We start from the raw sequence: 22064 nt of genomic DNA on the forward strand, positions 1-22064 counted from the left end.
TGCTTAAGCTTCGCCTTTAAGAGTAGAACGCGATGGCATTATTGGGCCGCCGTCGCGCTCTGGGAGGGGGTGCTGGTTCCCTTGCATTGACAGAGCAGCTGTTCAAGGCCTCCACCGCTGGTGGTTCTGCAATTTTCAGGCACGAACGACGCGGTGGAGCCGCGGCCGCCTTAGACTGTGGAGACGACAACGATGACACCGGCTTTTCCGGCTCATGAGCTCTCACGTTAACATTATAGACAATCAATGCGATTCATGTTTCAGGGTATGCATTAGCATTAGTGTTTTTCACCAACGGAGAGCCGCTGCCGCTGATGATTTCAGACTTTGCAAGGAGGTGGTGTGACCCAGTCCATCAATCCCCACATCCCACCCCTCTCAGTCTCTTCTCTCCCACTTTCGCTGTCTTCCTCCTCTCCCCTGAAAGTGGAGGGTGATTCTCCTTTCTCCTATTTGCGACCTGAGGCTTCAGATGGATGGGCAGACAGATATTTACAGCATGGGGGTTCTAATGCTAACGCATTAATAAACCCACATGCTGCTTTGGCTGTCAAACTGAACCATGCTGATTTTTTTTTTTTTTCACCCACGCATTATACGGACACCTGTTTTCATTCTGCGAAAATTGGTATCGAGACAGCATTGTCAAGTGACATTTGAATGTGAAAGAAGTGCACGTGCACTCCCTTGACTATGTGTTAAGTAGGGAGGCCACGTGCGCCCAGAAGCATTGCTTTGAACGATGCACTGGAAATAGGGCTACTCTGAATGACACGAAATGCGAGCATGCCATGTTGTTCTGTTAAAACTCCGCCTACAACCACCATCTCTCTACCGGTTACGGAGCATTGTTTGCAGTAGGCATTCTCATCATAAAGGGTAAAAAAAACGTAATTGCGATGCTAATGCGGGACTAGAGTGTACCAACGCCGCCGATGCAATTTGTGCAGCGACGGGTCACGACGCGCCGCTCACTTGGTGTCGCTAAACCCAACGCGCTGCGTGGCGCTTTCACAATAACTTGATGCTGAAATGAATGTAAAACTAGTTTCCATAATGCCTTTGCCAGCGAAGTGAGCAAAGAAGCGAGTCAGGCAAGACCCCACTTCGTACTGACGGCTGCAGGTTGCATGCCCAGAGCACAGGACTGCCATGGCAAGCAGTTGTGCTCTGGTTTGCATTGTTTGCGATGATGTCCCCACCATAATTCCGATTCACAATGTCTTGGGCTGATGTGGCGCCTGCCAACAAAGTGCTGCACCAGCCTTTTTCATTCTGAACAGTTCCTGCTGGCCATCGCATGAGGTGGGGCGCGTATAATTTTGCATCATATAATCGAGACAATGGATAATCTCCATGAAAGGTTCACAAGGCCCACGGCAAATTGTCACAAAACACGGGCTGTGACGTAAACTGGGTTCCTCTATATTTCTGAAAGTGAAGTGCTAAGACACACAAGGGTCAGCCATGACAATCTGTCTATGCTAGAGCCAACTACTACAGTTAAATGGCTCTTACAAGCAATCTCCTCGACTTGTGGTTTGTGGTAGTCAGTTTATCACCCTGCACACATATGCATTTGCTTTTGTTATATATTGTGATCAATACTTTTATGGCTGCACCGTTGGTCTGCTGCATTTTTATTTGCTAAGCTTCCTGATGTGGTGGTGAAACTTGAGATCCTTAGAAACTAATGCAATTTCTCAGGTGGCACAGAGTGACTACACATGGAGAATGCGCTGGCAAAAAGGAGAGTTCTGCACCCTGAGCAATAACGTTGCCCAAATGGTACTATTATGTGCCCCGCATTTGCTGCCATGCGACCATGTCTTGGCAGCTTTTATATCGAGCAAAGCTTTTGTCACACAACACATTCCTAGAGATTCACATAACACGTTTTTACAATATGTGCAAATTTTTAACGTTTGTGATACTGTATCATGTAATAAAAAGAATAAAAGTGAGTATTTTACATTCCTGGATATGGTTGTTGAAATTAATTAAAACTGTTACATTTCCCAATGCGTTTGAGATTGTATTGATGTCTGTGCACGCCAGAGCGCATGTGTTTTGCATGCAGTTAAATGCCAACAGTAAGCCGCCGTCATGGCTCAGTGGTTATGGTGCTCAGCTGCTGACCCGAAAGACACTGGTTCCATCCCGACCGCGACAGTCGAATTTTGATGGAGGCGAAATTCTAGAGGCAATTTCTGTGCACGTTAAAGAACCTCAGGTGGTCGAAATTTCCAGAGCCCTTCACTCCGGCGTCTCTGATAGCCCGAGTTGCTTTGGGACGTTAAACCCCCATAAACCAAACCATGAATGCCAACAGTGGAAATGGCCTAGTAGATTGGTAAATTCACTGGTATAAAGGATACTACTTTTTTGAAGCACAGGCAGGATCACATCAGCACTCTTTTACACTGAAATGAATCGTGGTGCAGCCGTCATCGAGGAACATTTGTGCTGATTTTTGACAAACCAAAAGTACCTGAGAGAATGCTGAGTAGCTTTTTTCACTGTATCGTACATCTGCCATTAAGTAATGTTGATTTTCAACTTGCCAGTAGTACAAAAACCCAAGACTGAACTAGGTTGTACTTTATTTTACCACAACAGTGTTACATTAAGTATCTTCTCTGGGATCACAATCACATGTCAATGACAATCACAGAATGTGTAGTGCGGAAATACACTAGCGTCAGCACACTGGGCGACTAGGGCCGACATATGACTGCAGCATTTACATAAAGTCCGAAAACACCAAGCTGAACTTCTCACAGATGTGTGTCATATCTGCATTCTCTTACAATTCATGCAACAGAAAGCACTTTTAAAAAAAAATTCAGCCTGCAATCAACAGCATTGGTTTTTGCATGCCTGTTTTGGTCCCCCTTTTTCCTGAAAAAGTATGCCAGAAATGTGCTAAAAGATGTGCCCTAACAAAAGCAGGGGTTGAAACCTCTATGCAAAGCAAATTATAGTCAAGGTGACAGAAAAAATGGCACCACAGTTAGGACACTGAAGCAAAATTCAGCGACAGCTAGAGGGTTGGAGGTATCGGATACTGCAGCATTGGGGTTTGTTATCATTCGCTTTCCCATCACATCACAGAGAGGGAACACTACGCTGCCAGTTTATTTCACGTTATTGATGTCTCCTCTTTTGCATCGCATGATCCGAACCCTTCTTTGAAACCAATTGCTGCTGGCTTCTACAGTTGTTGCCCCTTCCTTCCAGATAGTGCACCTGTCTCATCACTCTCTCCACATAAACCATCGGCGCTGCCTAGAACAGCACATAGAGATGGGCCACGCACAACCTCCTCTCCCATGCGTGTACGTCGCTACCCAGCGAAAATTCCAACGCTTTTCTGCTTTTGCTGCACACCTCTTATATTAGTCTAATGTTGGTTGAATTTGTCCAAGAGGGAGTAGCAGTAAGGACAATTTAAAACTGGGACAGTGCTAACTTCTTTGGTGTCGGCAGTTACTGCGGTCTTCAATTAACAATGCTGCAGACAAACCTGTTTTACAACACACAACGAATATAGCTTCGCTGATAAATTCACCACCAGTGCATATCGATGAGCTGTTCACAGTGGCAATAAAAGCCAAGTGAAGGCTGCCTATTTATATACAGTAAGCACGGAGGTTATAGTTCTGCATGTCCTTGTGATGTCGCTGTGTTCCGAAAGGACATTAATGTACGCATGCTTCAAATGGAGTCCTCAATCGCGGAGATGGCCCTGCAAATGCCACTTTGCAGCATTGGAAGGCCTAATAGCTTATCAGACTTTCCATTTGATGCATTTCTCATAAGACTAATTGCCTTTTAGTTCTCAATGAGCAAATAGGCTATTAGTTCTGCTATTTGAATTTTCATTGGGGTACTGTGAGATGGTAGTCATGGTAATGTTGAATGGGAGGGATCCTGCCAGCATGTGCTCCACGATTAAAAGAAAGTGCTAATCATCTCGTGCGTGCTTCATCCCACAGTTGCACATGATGCGGATACTGCCACAACTGAAATCTCACAGTCCAAGCCGCTCACAGCTGTAATAGGGTGTGGAAGCTCCGAGAAGCACTATAACAGCTTTGTTAAAAAGGTCCAACACCAGCTTTGCGGAATCTTTCTGCTTGTTTCCTTAGGCAAGCGCCTATTATGCAAGCAGGCAGGGCACAGAAAAAAATTAAGTGCCAAAATAACCCTTGTTTTGCTTTTGTTATTGTTAACAATCAGGTTTGGTCCCGAGTGCCAGGAGAACAGAGCCTAGTATACCGTTCCGCGCAGGTGTCTAGACAACCACACCTAATGCAACTGACAAATCCCTCCCGACACTCCTAAAACTGACACTTCGCGTGTCACGGACAATTTTTCGCAGCTCTATTAAATGACCTACTACACACACATTGGAGTGTCGAATCAGAACTGCTTCATAATGGTAAAGGCTTTCGTGGCTTCTTTCACGGTGAGACAAGGTAGCAATGGAGCCTCCTCACAAGTAGTGCTATGGCATGTGAGGAGTCTCCACCTCAGAAACCGTGAACAGCACAAGATGAACGCACAAACTTTCCTGAGCAAACTTTATGAAAGTTGAGGTGTCATTCTCCTGCACAAGGTACATGTGGCTTTTCATGCGCTACCAAGTAGTATGACGCTTTACTGAGCACATGGTCACATGAGACCATGCATAACATCACCTTCCAGAGGCTCCTGATCATTGTCAGATAATGCACTGTGTTTAAAGCTGGCCAACCACCCGTAATTGTAGAGTTAAAATTTGCCGTAGTAGAATAACTGACTTCATAACTGACTTTCATTCCACATATCACTTACTCGATACTAAGTAAAGCCTTGCTAATTAGACCTCAAGGGAGCGAAAAAAATTTTTGAATTAGTTGAATTAGTTAAGTTATCCTAAAAAGTGGTAGGTGATTTAGCATGGTTAGGCCAAATGCGAATAAGGTGCGCCAGCATTTCAGTTTTCACTGCGGTTTTAGTTCGAGGCTCAGTTTTCAAGGTCAAGCAGGCTTCAGACAAAGATCGGCGAAAAGCGATCTTAAGCTTCGCCTCAAGGGTATGACGGGATAACTTTAGTGGGTTAATGCCCATATATGCAGAATTGGTCATTCTCTACTTAACATTAGTAGATTGCAGGGAGCCATCATACCGCTCCTGGCACAGTGGTGCAGCAGTTAAGCGATGCACCACTGCCCAGAGATGACAGGTGCTGCCACCAGTGGGGCTTGTGGCACCCAGGCTGCTCTTCCCGGGCAACCTCTCGCAACCATCATTAAGTGAACTGCCACCTGCCACGGTGGACAGCTGTTCAGCTTGGATGGACAGGACAAACCGACAACGGCCAAATCAACGAGTGAGGGCTCTAGTGGTAGCACGCTAAAAAATGTTCGGTTCACAGTAAATTCATAAAGTAAAACACCTGGCAATAGTCATCTGTTTCTGGAACAACACTGCGCATCATGGACAATTTTTCGCAGGCTTTTGTGGCTTCTATCGTGGTGTGAAGAGGTAGCAATGGAGCCTTCGCACAAGTGGTGTTGTTACATATCGGAAGGCTCCACAGCAAAAACTGCAAACAGTATATGACCAAAACGCACAGTTTGGCGTACTGAAAGAACCGGAGAATTTTGCAGATACACGCGACGTAAATGTGCGTCAGTGCCATCGCCACTGGCTGGTGGCGAAGCTAAGAAAACTCGACGTTAACGTCTGCTGTAGCACGTGCTATCATACGATTCAGACTTGAGGAGCTATATTTGGGCAATTGGTTGCTACAGCCATTCATACATCGACATTGCCTCCATTCAGGAATGCGTTCGAATTAAAACCGGTGCGAGTCTAGCAGCATCCGAAGCCACAAACGTACACGGGCATCCACAGGGATCAAGCCAGTAGTCTAAATTAACTGGATTTACGAATTAACAGGAAACATATTAATTAGATTGTACAGAAGGGATTTGATTGATTTAGAATATAACAGTAAGGGAACCTTAAGAGGCATGCAGAACCAACTGGCAAACCGCAAAAAAAAGCACAATCACAATGAAAATGGCTGCAGAGAGCCTCGAAGTGCACAGTCAAATGCTTGGGCTCCCAGGTACAATGGCTGACATTATCTGCACTGTGTGCAAACCCGTTAATGTTTATCTCTTTTGAGCCCAAAGCAGAGGTCAAAGCAGAGGTTATCACAAAATGACTGATTTGAAATGACAGCACAATGGAAGTTGGGTACCTCCAGCCTCCACATGCCATCCAATTTAGGCAGTAAAACGCCGCCGAGAGATCATGTTCTTTTTTCACAACACCAGGAATAGGGTTAAAGAACCACATAATAACAGCCCTGGCATATCACTAGTTTGCACATAAACTTTGTAGAAATGACCAATAAAACATGACAGCAAAGCAAAAGCACTAGTACTAAACCTCGATTCAACGTGTTGAAGCATGTGCGGCTCGGTAAACATACTGACAATATCTGACTTAAAGGGGCCATGACATGGTCATTCTCCATATTGCAGTTTTGTGCTTCACTAACTAATACGAGAGCTTATGATTCAGTTTCCGAAATTTGGCTGCCCTGGACGCGCACTATATTCTAAATACTGCGATCGAAATTGCAAACGGGAAACTCCTCCCACCGGCAGCAACCACCATATTGAATGCTATCGTGACGTCACTAGGGTCTGCTCTCATTGCTGCAATGTGCGCAGCGAGGTCTCTTGTCCCCTGTACTTCCGCGGGCGATCGAACTAGCAGTCATCCCTCATATATAAGTGACTGGCACCGCAAAAGCGTTAATAATAGTAACGTACTTATTCTTCGGCATAGGTATAGGGTCCGGTTACACTAGACCGATGGGACGGCAATCGGCGGTCGGTATGCAAATGCCATCGCTGACGCACTGGTCTGTCAAGCTAGACTGACGAGGACGCCAGCACGACCAACGACCCCGTATCGCAGTAGTGTAAAGAGTGAACTTAGTGGGAACTGGCAGAGTGTGGTGGGGGAATAGCTGGTATGACATTCTATAAACTTAAGAATTTTGAAACTTATTGTACCTGATGCTAGCCATAGTGGCATATGCGATGGGCGTGCACCAGCGAAGATGTGCTTTTATTCAGTGCCTGCGCATAGAACCTATCGACGAGGAAATTGAGCGACACGGGCAGAAAACGCCGCATGACGGTGCCACTCGTCGCCGTTGCCTAGGCTTGTGCGGCCGAGCGAAAGCTTCACTACCGGTGAATAGACGGCCCGAAAAACTGCGAATTCGCAAGTTTTAGCGCCTGAAAATAGCTGTCGAGCGTAGTTTTGGCCACAGTGCCCTCAAAGAGACGACTGCCTACATCGCAGGGCGCGATTACAATAAGGGAGAAGTGCCGATATGTGACCCGGCATGCACAGCATGCGCTGAAGGCAGCCGGCAGCAGCCGACGGCGTCGACTGTGGACAGCAAATCTCTTGTTTTCATTAATTCAAGTAATGTCCGAACGTATTTTTAGCTAGAGCACTTTAAAATCAAATACTGATGACATAAGAGGAAGCAGATACAATTAGCGGGAAGCTCCGGTTCTACGCGCAGCGTTTCCCAAGCAGGCGATATAGCATCAGCAGCACTTATTGCAGTGTTATCATAGTGTGTAAATGAGTAAAACGACAATTTGTGAGCAATACTACGTAATATTTAAGATAAGGAGAGCCCACCTTGCGTTTTATGCCAAGCAAACGAGCAGTACTGTTTGCATACAGCTATGTAAACAACCCCAGCGCGGGGCTGCAGTTGTCGTGATCGTCGCATTCCTAGGCCACAATGCGCACGCACAGTAAACGCTAAATGATGTACTATTATTTTTAAGCACTCATTTAGACGGCGGCGACTATTCATCGGTGTGGGCAGTGAAAGCATTCGAGTCGCGTAGGGTTTTGCAACCGGCTTGGTTCCTGCAAAAGGCTGGGTTCTACAAGCCGAAGGGAATGTATGTTCGACTTACAAATGCACACATGCAGCGGGGAAGTCGTCGCACTCGGCACTTTTCTCTGTTCCTTTCGTATCTCAAGGTTACTCTAGTGCCACCTTGTGATAATTTGAGTTTAATTATCGAGCCGATGAATAGCGGACAAGAAATTGGTAGCCAGCTACAAAACGCCGCTGCTTTCACGGCGCACATCGGCGAACGGCACGTGCCGCTTTTCTGATACGGAAGCACTTGACTGCTCGAAAGACACCACACTCATAACATAAAAATAACATGTTTATGGGCGTAAATAATAAAGCAGGGGTTCATCGATTTCTGTTTCCTTAACAATCAGAAAAGGGGTACCACGAGCAATTCCACTTTCTTAAGGATCACTCAGGTCGCGTACTAAGCTGACGGCTTCCAAAACGAAAACACTGACACTGAAAATGCATTTTATTTCAATAAGCTAAAAGAAAAGAAAACTTTTCGAGTGACCGCCGTCTACGGAGTGCATGCAAGCACCTCAACAACGCGCAGCAGACGAAGCGGGGCGGATATGCCCCTCTGACGTCAGCGATCAGAGGTTGCCAGACCAGCAAGCAGTTCGCAGAAGAAACGGAAAAAATTCGTTTTAAAAATATTAACCGCACAGAATCAACTGAAACTTGGGGGAATTTTAATTTAACAAGTTGAGAATTAAATGCGATAAGCAGGGTATGCATGAAAATAGGCTGTCATGGCCCCTTTAAGTAAATTTTAGATATAAATGCAATATTGTACGACTGTTCCTCTTGATAGACAAAATTATATTTTCTGAGCACTGCATGACACTTCTCATTTGTGGCAGTGGTCCCCAGTCCCACTTCTTGTCATCATAATGCCTCTATTCCAGGGAAGTAGCATAAAAGTGCTGTAATGACAGGGACAGTGTTCCCCTTCACAGAAAGCGACAAAATACACTTGGAATACCTTTGTAATACTGGTGCATGAGGATATGAAAATGCATTTTAAATCAGGGTGTGCATGGACTCTTAAGCAGGAGTTAAATGGTATATGCAGAAATGCATACAATTTCTTTTTTTTTTTTCTAAAAGTGATATAAAATGGTGGCACACAGCCCTGTTTTATGCTGCCAATGCAGCATGCATTTGGAAATGTTAAAAATAATAAATATGTTGGACAAGGCAATTCACGTGGGTGTGCACAGGGGCCATGAGTGGCACTCTATTTTGCAGCCCAAAGCATTCCAACTCCATATAAAGGTAGAACAACACAAAACCAGAAACTCTTCCCGTACATAATCACAAAATAAAGCACACTTCCACCCTTCCCATGCCTCTAATATTAGTGCAGCCACCATGTATTCCATCCTTCCCATACCTACCTAGCAACCATGTATTTCTGCTAGATAATTTTTCTCAACAGGTTCGAATAGAAGCTATAAAATTTAAACCATCAAAAAGCTAAAAGAAATTGTCAGAACACGCCAGCGTGAGGGTCTAATGCCTCACTGATCACAATAATTTTACAATCTTCCTTAAAAAAATTACGTGCACTTGATTGTCAAGCATCGTCAAGTCTTGACCATTCCCTGGCTGAAAATCAGTGACGGCTAAATAAGAGAACATCAGTACCAGCAAGAGACACCACTTGGCACGTATGGTTGCGCTAAACTCCCACACTGTCATGCACAGGCTGTTTGGATCATGCTGCAGTCGTCAAAGTAGACCTTCTCAAGTTTGTCAACCGACTTGGGGTCCAGGTCTACAACGGCTACAGAGAAGAGGTAGGCTTGTCCACAGCTGTCCTCCACAACAGAGTCCTGCTCCCAAGACTGCACTTTAGCCCTGCACGACAGATAAGACGAGGAAAAAAAATGTAGAGCGTGTGATAGCACTGGCAACAGCAGTGTAGAACAACACGGTTTCCCGACTTCTCGAATATGACCCATTAAGGCAGAGGACGCAGTTATTCAATTTGCACGAAAATGCTGGTTCTAGTTTAATACTCAACAAGATCAATGATGCATGGATATGAGAAAAAGAAAAAAGCATCTGTCGGTTGTCTACTTTCACAGTGGTTTGTCGCAGCAACTACACAGAGCTGCAGCATATGACCGTGCATTAGGTCTTGGAGGCATGATGAAGTACTGAAGGTACAAGATTACTATGTACTACATAGCTGGTACAAAAAGCTTTGATTCAGGTGCTTCTATACTGAAAATGTGTTTCTACGCTACACATGCGTTAACCCTGCGTTAACTGTATACAAAGGTTCACACATTTCTACCTTGCGGTGTGGTCAAAAAGAAACTGAAGTACAGAGAATGCACTGAGGACTACAACAACAAGCATCTAATTGCAACTAAGTAATTAACATTAGTACCAGAACTCATCAGCGTGTGTGTGTGTGCGAGAGCGAGCTTTGTGTGGCTAATTAAAATAAAACCAAATAGCTTACGCAGATGACAGCCTCTGCAGAGACAGCATGATAGAGCAGTCACGAGCTGTTAGTGCCACCAAGAATTCCCAGATCTGAAGAAGCAAAGATGAAGAACTCGGTTACCTTCACGAGCATACAAATATGGTAAATGCAAAAAGCACACAATAAAAGCGGAAGCATTGCAAAACTTTTGCGGTACATTAAGCTGCAATTAAAATATAAACATGCAGAAAAAAGAAGAAGAGAGAGTAGCAGCCACAAAACATAAGTGGCTGTATGCTCACTTTATGATTCGCAATCCTTGGGCAAATTTTCCTCACTGTGAGCAACTTCAGCTATCTCCTATAATTCCAGTGGAATGCACTACTTTCCAGCATTAGTCGGCTTAAAAGAATGTGGAAGTTACTGTGCGTCTGGCATGCAAAATGGTTATGCTGACAAGGTTATTGTTTAGCACAAAATTGCAACCATTCTGCAGTTTTGTCAACATGAAGTGCTAACACAGTGACAAGTACCTTGCGGCAGGCAAACACGTGGTCTGTCTCGTAGTTCTGACGGTCACGACAGCCGACAGCTTTGGGTAGACAAGGAGCAGGGTGGCCATCCTTCAGGTACTCGGCCCTGAGCAAAATATGCAGAAAGAAAGTGGGGAAAAGTGTGAAACAAGACTTGCTGCCTGTGACAGTACTGAGACAAAAACAAATGGTTGACTGCTGCTTTCAATGAGCCGTGGGACACAAAGAACAGCACCATCAGACCTTTGCCACTCTCTTGTCATAAGAACACAGATATACAGTGCAACATATAGATAGCACATAAAAGTGACACTGGCCTGGTTCAAGTTAATAATTGTGTGAATAGTTATCCAACGACACCCTCATGCATCAAAGCTATGACCTTGACAAAAGCAGTGGTAAAGACATCTTTCATGAGATAAATACCCCAATTAGAGCTTTTGCAGCTAACTACCCTATTTGACTAAAACATGTAACTCGGCACATTTCTACTCCATAATAGGCTTGTTCGATGGCGCCACATAAAAACTGTCTTACTTTTACGCTGACAGCACCATTTCATTTCGGTATTATTATGCCTGTACTTCTAAAAGCATAAATGGTGCTGCCTCTTGACACTTCAGCTTCAAAGCATGGACCAACAACTCTAACATAGACGGTGACACTGTGTGAGTACCCTGCTTGCAATTAAAAAAAAAATAATTAAACAAGCACAAGCCAGGCAAAGAACCACTCACAGGGGCACCTTTTCCCCTGCACATTGGAGGCTATCCTTGAGACTGAGGTACAACGGGTAAGCTGCAGCGACATCGATGCTCCCCAGGCGCTGAGTCCTCAGCACACGATCCAAGACACTCCCACGAGGAAGTCGGTGATCTGCTTTCATTCCTAGAGAAAAGCAACCGGAATCATCACTTTTCACACAGATCAGTAGCTCGGTGCATACACAGCTTGGTATCCAGAAAAAATGTTTCCTTTGTGAGCGCTAACCTTTGTTTATAAAGCCTGCGAGAACGACTCCGTCTTTTTATGTTCGGCAACAAAGATAGGATTTTATTACTGTAGTCCAACCAAGCAAGCCTAAGTAGCTCAGAATATAGTAATAAAGATGACGTATTGTTGTTCTCTACTTCTTTGCACTTCTCCATGCTGCCCATACACATTTCTCCCCCTTTTAAGTGAAATTTCATTGCTTGGCTTTTTGTGGCTTCGATGCCATTTGTTTGGTAGCATAGGATGTTAGTATTTATTACTTTAAATAAGAAACCTGGAGATAAACACAGAAATATATTTTCCCGCTACTCATTTCAAACTCGTGACGTTCATGATAACACAATGAGATTTACTGATTCTGTGATCACCGACCGGAAACGAGTAGTGGCTTGATCTAGGCTTAGAGATCCACAAACAAAAATGTACTTGACATCATTGCAGTTTGCTTGTAAAAAAAACTCGTGGTGTCAACATCTGTATTTCATCTTTCGAGCTTTTCTAGTTTATAAAAAAGCTTGTTTTCAGTGAAGGCATTCTTTGTCAAAACAATGTGGTAATCAAATGATATAGGCCACTTTCCATTGCAATGTTTCTCATCAAATGGGTACACTAGCACAGCAACTATAGTTTTGGTTTATGGGCGTTTAACGCCCCAAAGCGACTCAAGCTATGAGGGACGCCGTAGTGAAAGGCTCTGGAAATTTTGACCACCTGAAGTTCTTAACGTGCACTGACATCGCACAGTACACAGACCTCTAGAATTTCGCCCCCATCGAAATTCGACCGCCGCGGCCGAGATTGAACCCGCGTCTTTCGGGTCAGTAGCCGAGCGCCATAACCACTAAGCCACTGCAGCGGCTAGTAACTAACTACAGAGATTTAAACATGATGTAGTTAAAACTAGCATGAGGCGCACTTCAAAAGCAAACGTCAAAGTCTGCTGTTGGCTTCTAAATAGGCCAGATTGCAAGCGACCATTTCAGAATGCATGCAGTCTGTCCTGTCTGCCTGTCCAAATCAACAATTTCATCAATGTCTGCTTTTAATAATTTTAACAAATACAAAACATTGGTGATGCTTAAGGAAAAGCATCCTGCAGACAAAAATCGAAGAAGACCCGCTCACTGGTGGTACAGGTGCATGGATGGGAAGATGGGCAAGATTGCGGCACGTTAACATCATTCACGCTGGTGACGGCATCAGTCGTGATAGTGCTTGGGTAAGGATGCCGAAGGACTTTTGTGACCAGATGGCACAGGTTGTCTTCCGTACTGTAGAAAATAAGAAAGGATATATCAGTGCAAGAAATATTGTAGGAAATGGTAAATGGCAAAAAGGTGTCTGCCAACTGAGCTCCCTGAAAAACGTGAAAGCATTGCTGAAGATCTCAGAGTATCTTGATTGTCAGGGTAACTCAAACTAGGAACTCAAATTATTAAGCCAAAGATATATGTTTTATAAAGCTTTTACTGCATTACGCAAGATGAACAGCGAAGAGGTTCAAAAAATAAGGCTCTACACGGATTTAGCGTTACTTGTACTGACACAAAAGTTTAAGCAAATAGGCCGAGCAAGGCTCTGTGGAATGTTCCTCTTTCGCTCAGTAGTCCTTACCTGACTAGACATGATTCGTGAAAGATGTCTTTCAAGGCAACATCTAGGCTGCTTCTTGATTCTTCACTGAACACAAGTTCTTTATTCTGTAAGAAAGAGCATAATGAAGAACAATGAACAACATTATTGTGAGATTTTGGCAACAGACATCGTCACTTTGGAGACACTCGTAGCGCAGAGTCATGGCTACCAAATCAATCCGTGAGTGCAAGGTAGAAGTATTCAGAATAATTTACCTTGAAAATCCTAAGGTTATTCTGAGGATGGTAGAGGAGCTCCTTGAGGGCATTTCTCATTCGTCTTGGACACCTGGCAAGGAAGAAACATTAGAATTTCAACCCTTAATGCTAAAGCTGAGTTCTGTTAGTTCCAAAATTTCTGTTGAAAAACGTTGTAGATGAAGCCAGTTTATCACAAAGTATTTTTCATATTTCCATGCCTGAAGGTTAGAACACTGCCTCATTTGCGCATACTGAGACCCAGAAAATACCTGGTGCAATGAACTTTATTTGTTTTTGGAAAGCAGTGCTTTTAATTTATTTTATCGCAAAGTGAATTAGCAATACAAAATTTTCTGACCACACTGATTAAATAAACTGCACTCGAGGGTACAAACTAATCGGAACATTTGAATTAAGGGCCTCAACAAACACACATGCAGCCAGCAATAGTTTGCAATGCAAAATACAAGACGCAAGAACGATTAGCTCATCCTCAGTATTTCTTATGAGAGCACTGCCTATCTTTTTTGAGTCAAGTAAAGGTAACATGAATAATGCTTCACTTCGTTTTAACATTTGATCAACCGGTAAGTTATTGCTTGTCAGATAAGAAACTTACCCACTGAACAGGTCCAGGGGGCAGTACATACTTAAAGACGATATCCGCCCCTTGGTGACCTTAAAAAACAATAAATTTTGTAAACAGTTAGAAAACTTGGAACAATGGAAAATTATCAAAATAAACAAATGACATGCCCCCATTTTAAGGAAGCAGTTGTGCGACTGCTTTAATAACTTTATACATTTCACAGTATATCTACATGTTTCTTAATATCCTTATGCAACCTGTATTATGTTCGTCCTATAGTGTGTTTCCTGTTTTTCACCTTTTGTTATAGTTTAGTTTTTGTTGTCATTTATGACTGAATTTCTTTTGCAAAACTTTTTCTATGCCTCTACACATTTTTGCTTCGTAACATTTTTTTAGTTTCTTATTCTGAACTTGAGCATTTCACATGTTAAAGGGGCATTGACGACAACCTGACACTGGCCTGTATCAGATGATTACTGCATTCTAATGATAAAAAGTCCTCTTTCACTGTGGACAGAGCTCTTACAGAGCTAGAAAAGACTAAAAAGCGGAATATGGGTATTGCTGCTATTGACAGTTTTCACAAGAAAAGAGCAACGATACCGAGTGTTTTTTTTGCAGATCTCCACGTCTAGGCCACACACGATCATCCACCTCCAATCAGTGATCACAAAGTCTATAATTCTCCCAATGTCATCATCTTCATGAGCTTGAACCGCGTGGCACAAAATAATTTTCTTTTTTTCCAACTCAAAATATCTCATAAATAAAATATGCAATCTGCTACCAAACAAATGGCAATGGAGCCATAAAAAGTCACACAATTTAACTCTACTAAGAACCAAAACTGGATAATTAAAAAATTGAAACAAAATTGAATAAGAATGAAAATTGAAAAAATGGATAATGCAATTGCGCCTGTGTTGGTGCTCCTGCTATGTAATATCCCCAGAGGTCCTTTTGGGGATACTGTGAGCAAAAATAGATATGGCAGCACAAGATAGGCTAGGAGCGTCCCCACCTCACCTACAATAAATTTCATACCTTTAATGTCTGGGCAAGGTGAAATCGGCAGACTGATGCCCGCACCTGGTGCTTCAAGGGAAGATCATGGGGGCTGGGCAGGAAGCCTTGCTTCGGCTGAACGAGGAGAACACAAATGATATAAGAAAACTGTAGCAGCTTACATGTTGTCAAGTTATTGCGCACTTTCAGCATACCTTAATTTCAATTGACAGCACTGGACCTTCAGCAAATTTTCGTAGGTGACTTGGCAAGGTGCAGTAGTCGGGGAACAGCAGTCCTACAGTTGGAGCTTCTTTGACATTTTTCTTTAGCCTGTGCACTATTAAGAAAATTGTTTCAGGACAGAAATGCCTGCAACTTACATAACTGCTTTCAATTGTTTTCACAAAGAGTCAAGGTTTGCATTACTGCTGCTGTATGGATTCTAACGTACGATTGCATGTTCTGGATGCAAGCGACATTCAAGAAAGTACTATGTTTCCCACTGAGGCTTGCCTGCAGCATAGATAAATCTACTCACACTCCAGAGATGGTGTGCCCTGGTGAAATGTGCAAATGGAGCATGCTGCAGCATCCTAGCTCTACAGCTGACCTACCTGATGAATGCAGAAAGATTTGTTGGGTGATGGTAAGCAATACATGCTTCCTAATCTGCACCACAAGAAGTGCGAGCGCATGCATAACAGCCCGCTAATTTTTGTCCATAGTCATACAGCCCAATGAGAGCAGTTAATTGCAACCACAGTGCAACACAAAGAGGTAACCTGCTTGCAGATTTACTCCTGTAATATCATTATTGCATTCACCTTTACTGTAGGAGATACTGTAATGGATATTGTGAATGAAGACCAGGTGAACAAAGTGTCGCAGTGGTGCGCGTGTTCTGGGTTTGGGTGCCCTGTGCTCTGTGCGGGCCCTGCGCTCTTGGTCCGTGCGCTGTGCCCGGGGCGTTCTTGCGTCGTCTTGGCCTTAGCCCATGTAACAACTTTGGTGCAGGCGCAGACTTTACGCTCAGCACACCACGCAGCTTCAGAGTGTTGTCACGCTGGGCCTACCACCATGGCTCCACCCAGTGAGACGAGAAGCCCCCCTAGAGCTCCTTTTGTGGTTATGGCTCCTCTTCGCAACCCCGGCACCTTTTGCGGCATTGATGGCATAGATGTGGAAGACTGGCTTAGCCTCTACGAACACATCAGCACCTATAACAAGTGGGACCCTACATTAATGCTTGCCAATGTCATATTTTATCTCAATGGCACGGCACAAGTGTGGTATGAAACCCATGAGGACAACCTAACAAGCTGGGACATCTTCAAACAGAAGCTAAGGATGCTGTTCGGTAGGCCTGATGATTGGCAGCTCACCGCCAAAAAACAGCTTGCGTCTCGAGACCGGTCTTCGACTGAAAGTTACGTGGCCTGTATCCAGGACGTCTTGGCTCTTTGCCACAAAGTCGACGCTGCTATGAGCGACATAGACAAAGTGGACCACGTGCTCAAAGGCATTGCAAACGATGCTTTCCATTTGCCTGTTTGCAAAGACTGCTCCACTGCTGACAACATCATTAAGGAGTGCCATCCATTTGAGCAAGTGAAAGGCCGCCGCATTCCGAAGCTGTTTTCCCACCTTTCGAACACAACCGCAACACTCCGCTCATCTAGTCTTCATTCACAATATCCGTTGCATAAACTTGAAATTAAAAAAAAAATTTACAATACAGATATTGCACTTACGGGGTCTGTCCAACTGCACAGCCTTGTTGATAAGCCTCACATTTTCTGCCGTCAGTCGAATAAGGACCTGAAAGATTAAAGTGCTTACATGAACACACTTCTGAAGCTTGAAAAGAAAAATTCATTTCACATAGCTCTCAAAATGCCTGCACACTGTTTAACATCGAGGCACATGTTTTCCATTATCCATGCCTTTCTCAGACACAAGATGACAAAAACTTGCCGGGGCACGAACAAACTGGCTTCCAAGAAGGGGCTTCATGACATGTTCGATGAAGTCTGCCTCCATATGACATTTTTGCAAGCTCTCTCCAATCAGCGATATTGTGTCCTGTGTGAGAGAAAACAACACTAGTACATATTCCTTTGCAAGCAAGCAATGCAAAATTTGCAAGAAATTAACCCTCAATGATCACATCATCTTCTCAGGAAATACACACTCAAAACTCATCTGTCCTTTTCATTCATCTGTTCGTAACTCCACATGCTTTACTCAGTCCTCTTATCGCGAGATAATTAACGGAGTGTCTAGCGTTCCGTCCAGACAGAACATTTGCTGCTGCTGCAGTTCCGTCCAGTGGTGGTGGTGGTTATGTTGGGTTGGGTTAGGTTGGCTTAGGTTAGGTTGGATTCGGTTAGGTTGGGTTACGTTAGGTTGGGTTGGGATGGGTTAGGTAAGGTTCCGTCTGGACGGAACTCTAGCACAATATGGAGTTCTGTCTGGACGGAACTGTAGCGCAAAATGGAGTTCTTGTTTGGGTTGGGTTAGGTTAGGTTGGGTTGGGGTAGGTTGGGTTAGGTTAGGTTGGTTTGGGATGGTTTAGGTTGGGTTAGGTTAGGTTCCCTCTGGTCAGAACTCTAGGGCAAATTGGAGTTCCGTCTGGACGGAACTCTAGCCACAGCCGATAATTAATAGTTACCTCTGAGAATGCAGCACTCTTGCGAAGACGAAGGACTTTATCCTCCTGCAATGAAGAACGAACAGGAAAAAGTGAACAACGCGCCTCTGGCAAGCTACACCTTGGGATACACAAACGGACGAAGGTCAATTCAGACGTGTAAACATTCCTTATCGGGTGTCTGGTAAACATCTTCGGCGAAATTAACCTTAGCCGCGCTACCTTCCTTGGCATAAGCAATCGGGGTACAATACGTTCGTCTCCCTATCGGTATATATGCCCGAAAAGTGACAGGGAACCACGTGCACAAAGTAAAAATAATGATAACCGCCAAGTACCAACCGTACCAACAACAACAGGCGTGAGGCTACGCAGACAGCGCAGAAACATTTGAACCGGCATCTTTGCGATCGTACAAAAAAATAAGTGTAGCGTGTGTGGCAGTTAGCGATGATGTGCATTTAGCATCCCTTTAGTAAAACCAAAGGCCAACATAAACCGGTGCTTATAAAGATCGCTACTTTAGCCAGAAACGGCAAGATTAAACAGCGAGAATGAAATACCGCGGCCATGCTTTCAGTACTCCGCGCGGTAAAGGATTGCAGCCGAGCTGAAAAGTGCGAAAGACGACTTACATTCTTTAGCGTGACGACGATGTTGGCATTCCCTTCGCCGCGGAAGGCGCAGTTCTCGGGCGAAATGAGGAATTTCTCGACGGGATCGCAACCTGACCGCTCTCTTCCCGTTGGAGTCGCCATATCAACTGCGGCAGTAAAAATAAAAGAAGCGCGGCTGGCCGGCCGACTCAAATGTCGGTGTAACGACTTTCGTACTCAATTTCCCTGAAGTCAGAACCTTTAGAGTGAGATTTGGCAGCAGCAAAAATGTTGAAAATATCGGAACGCTGCTTTTCCAGACACGTAGTAGGAGGTGTAAATGAAACGACGTGTGTTCTGGGGAGCCGCGTCGTCTGCTACCTGAGAAGAGTGAATCATGGAGTGGGTGGCAACCGCGTGAATGAAAAAGTAAAAATAAGGGATGATAAGTGCAGATTAAAAATACCAGCCTCTTCGCTTCTATTCGTGCTCGGAGCCTAACACAGGCATTGTTCAACAAGTTCTATAAGTAACAAAAAAAAAGTCGCAAATAACATTTATTCGACAGGAACGACAAAATGCCGACCTACGCATTCAGGTCGTTCAGCTGACGTATAAGGTAATCTAAAATCTAATACTCGTTATCAAATTTTGTTCGTCTTTTAAAGTAATTATCTTTGTATTTAAAAGACATGGTGTGGTTATTTTGTTACTTTCGGAACAAATGTCATGAACATCCTTCCGCGGCAAAGTGGCGCGTATTTCAATTTCAGTTTATATGTAACGTAATTGGCGAAGGACAAGTGGCTCTAGTAGCTGTACATGCTAGCGCTATCGCAGCTTCTTCAGCTATTAAAGCGTTACGCGTATTAATGGATCCAATTACCTTCTGGGAATCCCATCTACCACTGCTATGACCGCGGCCCCTTCTAGCCCGCAGGCAGATCGCAGTAGGCTAATTCCTCAGGAGGGTCTTTCATTAGTTTACTTTTAATAAATTTTGTTCTATGCCCCCTTCGTTCCTTCTCGTGTATCGGGTGCATATTCTTAGGAATAGGTGCAATTTTGACTAGTTTTTAAATTTTTTATTACAAATTTTTTTAATTGTTATAATAATAATAATAATTGGTTTTTGGAGAAAGGAGATGGCTCAGTATCTGTCTCATATATCGTTGGACACCTGAACCGCGCCGTTAGGGAAGGGATAAGGGAGAGAGTGAAAGAAGAAAGGAAGGAGGGGCCGTAGTGAAGGGCTCCGGAATATTTTCGACCACCTGGGGATCTTTAACGTGCACTGACATCGCACAGCACACGGGCGCCTTAGCGTTTTTCCTCCATAAAAACGCAGCCGCCGCTGTCGGGTTTGAACCCGGGATCTCCGGTTCAGTAGCCGAGCGCCTTAACCTTTAAATTGGAATTTCAGCATTTTCGCGCCTTTCCCTCTCCTCTCGTCAATTTTTGCATGCTGAAAGGTCGGCAGCTCACCTCCGCCAGTTCCACTCACCCTCCGCCGGCTGGTAGTTCACAACAGCTACACAGTTAACGGCCTCAGATTCAGAGCCCGCAGTGCAACACAAGCAGAAGAGGTCGCTATTGCTCTCGCGGCCTCACATTCAGATTCAAAGTACATAATCACCGACTCGCGAGGGGCCTGTCGGAACGTCGAACAAGGCTGCACTCTCTTCCTAGCCAATCGAACATACCAAAATTGCATACGGGACACGGACCACCCCGCATCGTTACCTTATATGGGCCTCTGCTCATCAGGGGTTGGCAGGAAACGAGGCAGCAGACGCAGCCGCCCGCGCGCTCTCCCACCGAGGTGTTTTCTCCTCCCCACCCGATCAGGAACCCAACTTTAATCCGGCCTATACCTTCAAAGATGTTACAACCTATTATCAAGACAGTCACCGCCTTCACCCTCGCCCCTGTAAAGGCCTCAAGAAGGCGGATGAGCGGCTCCTTCTTTGCCTTCTCACCAATACATTGCTGTGCCAGGCAGCACGAAAACATTTTGACCCCTCCTTTAACGGCAGCTGCCCGCACTGTAGAGCGGTGTCTTCTGACACCTTCTGGCCATGATGTGGGCCTGCCCCTCGTATACCCGGCTATTCCCCTATCCCCAACCCAACCCTGGAGGACTGGGAGGCGACCCTGGTCGGCTGCCACGACTTACAGGCCCAATAAGCCTTAGTCGGGCACGCCCGGGCGGCGGCCGCCGCCCCTGGGGTCCCAAACTAGGGACCTCCACCTGGCACCTAGTGCTTGTAAGGATCGGTCCCTTGCGGGCTGATCCAAACATACCTCCTGTACGTTCCTAATAAATGTTTTCACCACCACCACCAATCTTGACATTTGTTAAGCGACATACGCAGGAGCGTGAAACGGAGGAGGAAAATGAAACCTGGTTTTGGAGGAAACGAATTGACGCATTAACTGTCCCCCATATATCGGTGGACACCCGAACAGCGCCGTAAGGGAAGAGGTAAAGGAAGGAGTGAAAGAAGAAACAGGTGCCGCAGTGGAGGTCTCCGGATAATTTCGACCACCTGGGGATCTCTAACATGCACTGACATCGCACAGCACATTGGCGCCTTTTTTTTTGCGTTTCGCCTCCATTGAAACGCGGCCGCCGCAGTCGGGTTCGATCCCGGGTACTGCGACTCAGTAGACGAGCTCCCTAACCACTGAGCTACCACGGCGGGTTCGCGAGTATGAAAAAGTCGCTGGAAAGGGCGCGCGATTGTGCGTGCGGTTATCGGTCCTCTGCTGCGTGTAGAAGTGTATTATTTGGCTCAGATGTTCATGACAACGCAGTCTATAGTGATTGAGCAAGTTTATGTACAGTTTAACGCAGAAGACCACAATGCAGAAGCACCGTTTGGTTGTTTCCGCCCTTTGAAAATTTTAATAGCAGTACTAATAGCATATTTGCTTAACGGCAACAAATAGGCAATTAGTCTGAGAAGAATTAAAAGCATTAATTTAGAAAATATGATGGGCTATTAGAATCAGATACTGGGAATTCGTTGCATTTGCTGGACCGTCACCATAACAGAGGACAGATGTCTCCATTTTAAGCAAGCGTACACTAACGGCCTTTCGGAACACAGACCCATGAAGGGCATAAAACCTCTACATTTGCTATGTACAAATAGTCCTATGAACAGTGAAGCAATATGTACCAGTGTGCAAACTGTTGATATCTGAAGCTATCTAAAAAACTATTACGACTAACTATTCTATAGGTGTCGTGTAAAACAGAGCAGGTTTGACTGTGACGTTCCGCAAAGAGTTAGTGCTGTTCTGGATTCAAACTGTATATTTTGCTCCCTCTTAGATTGATTTAAACCCATGTCAGAGAACCTACGCTGCAAATAGATCAACTTATTAGACCAATAGGTCTATTAGACATGTATTTAAATTTCCGATATATGGCGCGCGAACCCGC

General features: G+C 44.6%; 1 protein-coding gene across 2 annotated transcripts; it reads right to left on the minus strand.

The window, feature by feature from the left end:
• Window positions 1–2586: 2586 nt before the first annotated feature.
• Window positions 2587–18926, minus strand: Ipk1 (Inositol phosphate kinase 1). Of its 2 annotated transcripts, XM_077632058.1 has the most exons (14): window positions 18653–18926; window positions 18039–18083; window positions 17342–17449; window positions 17119–17185; window positions 15580–15704; window positions 15404–15499; window positions 14387–14445; window positions 13783–13855; window positions 13547–13632; window positions 13058–13203; window positions 11677–11827; window positions 10940–11045; window positions 10443–10516; window positions 2587–9829 (listed from the first exon to the last, which is right to left on the minus strand). In XM_077632058.1, the coding sequence occupies exons 1-14, from the start codon at window positions 18773–18775 to the stop codon at window positions 9667–9669; spliced, it is 1422 nt and encodes a 473-aa protein (XP_077488184.1). In that variant the 5' UTR covers window positions 18776–18926; the 3' UTR covers window positions 2587–9666. The 2 variants fall into 2 exon arrangements, with proteins under 2 accessions (XP_077488184.1, XP_077488185.1); XM_077632059.1 differs by lacking the exon at window positions 10443–10516 and having other exon boundaries at window positions 9699–9829.
• Between the last annotated feature and the right edge of the window lie 3138 nt (window positions 18927–22064).

Source organism: Amblyomma americanum, chromosome 7, assembly GCF_052857255.1.
Source record: "Amblyomma americanum isolate KBUSLIRL-KWMA chromosome 7, ASM5285725v1, whole genome shotgun sequence".
In the NCBI taxonomy this organism is placed as follows: domain Eukaryota; kingdom Metazoa; phylum Arthropoda; class Arachnida; order Ixodida; family Ixodidae; genus Amblyomma; species Amblyomma americanum.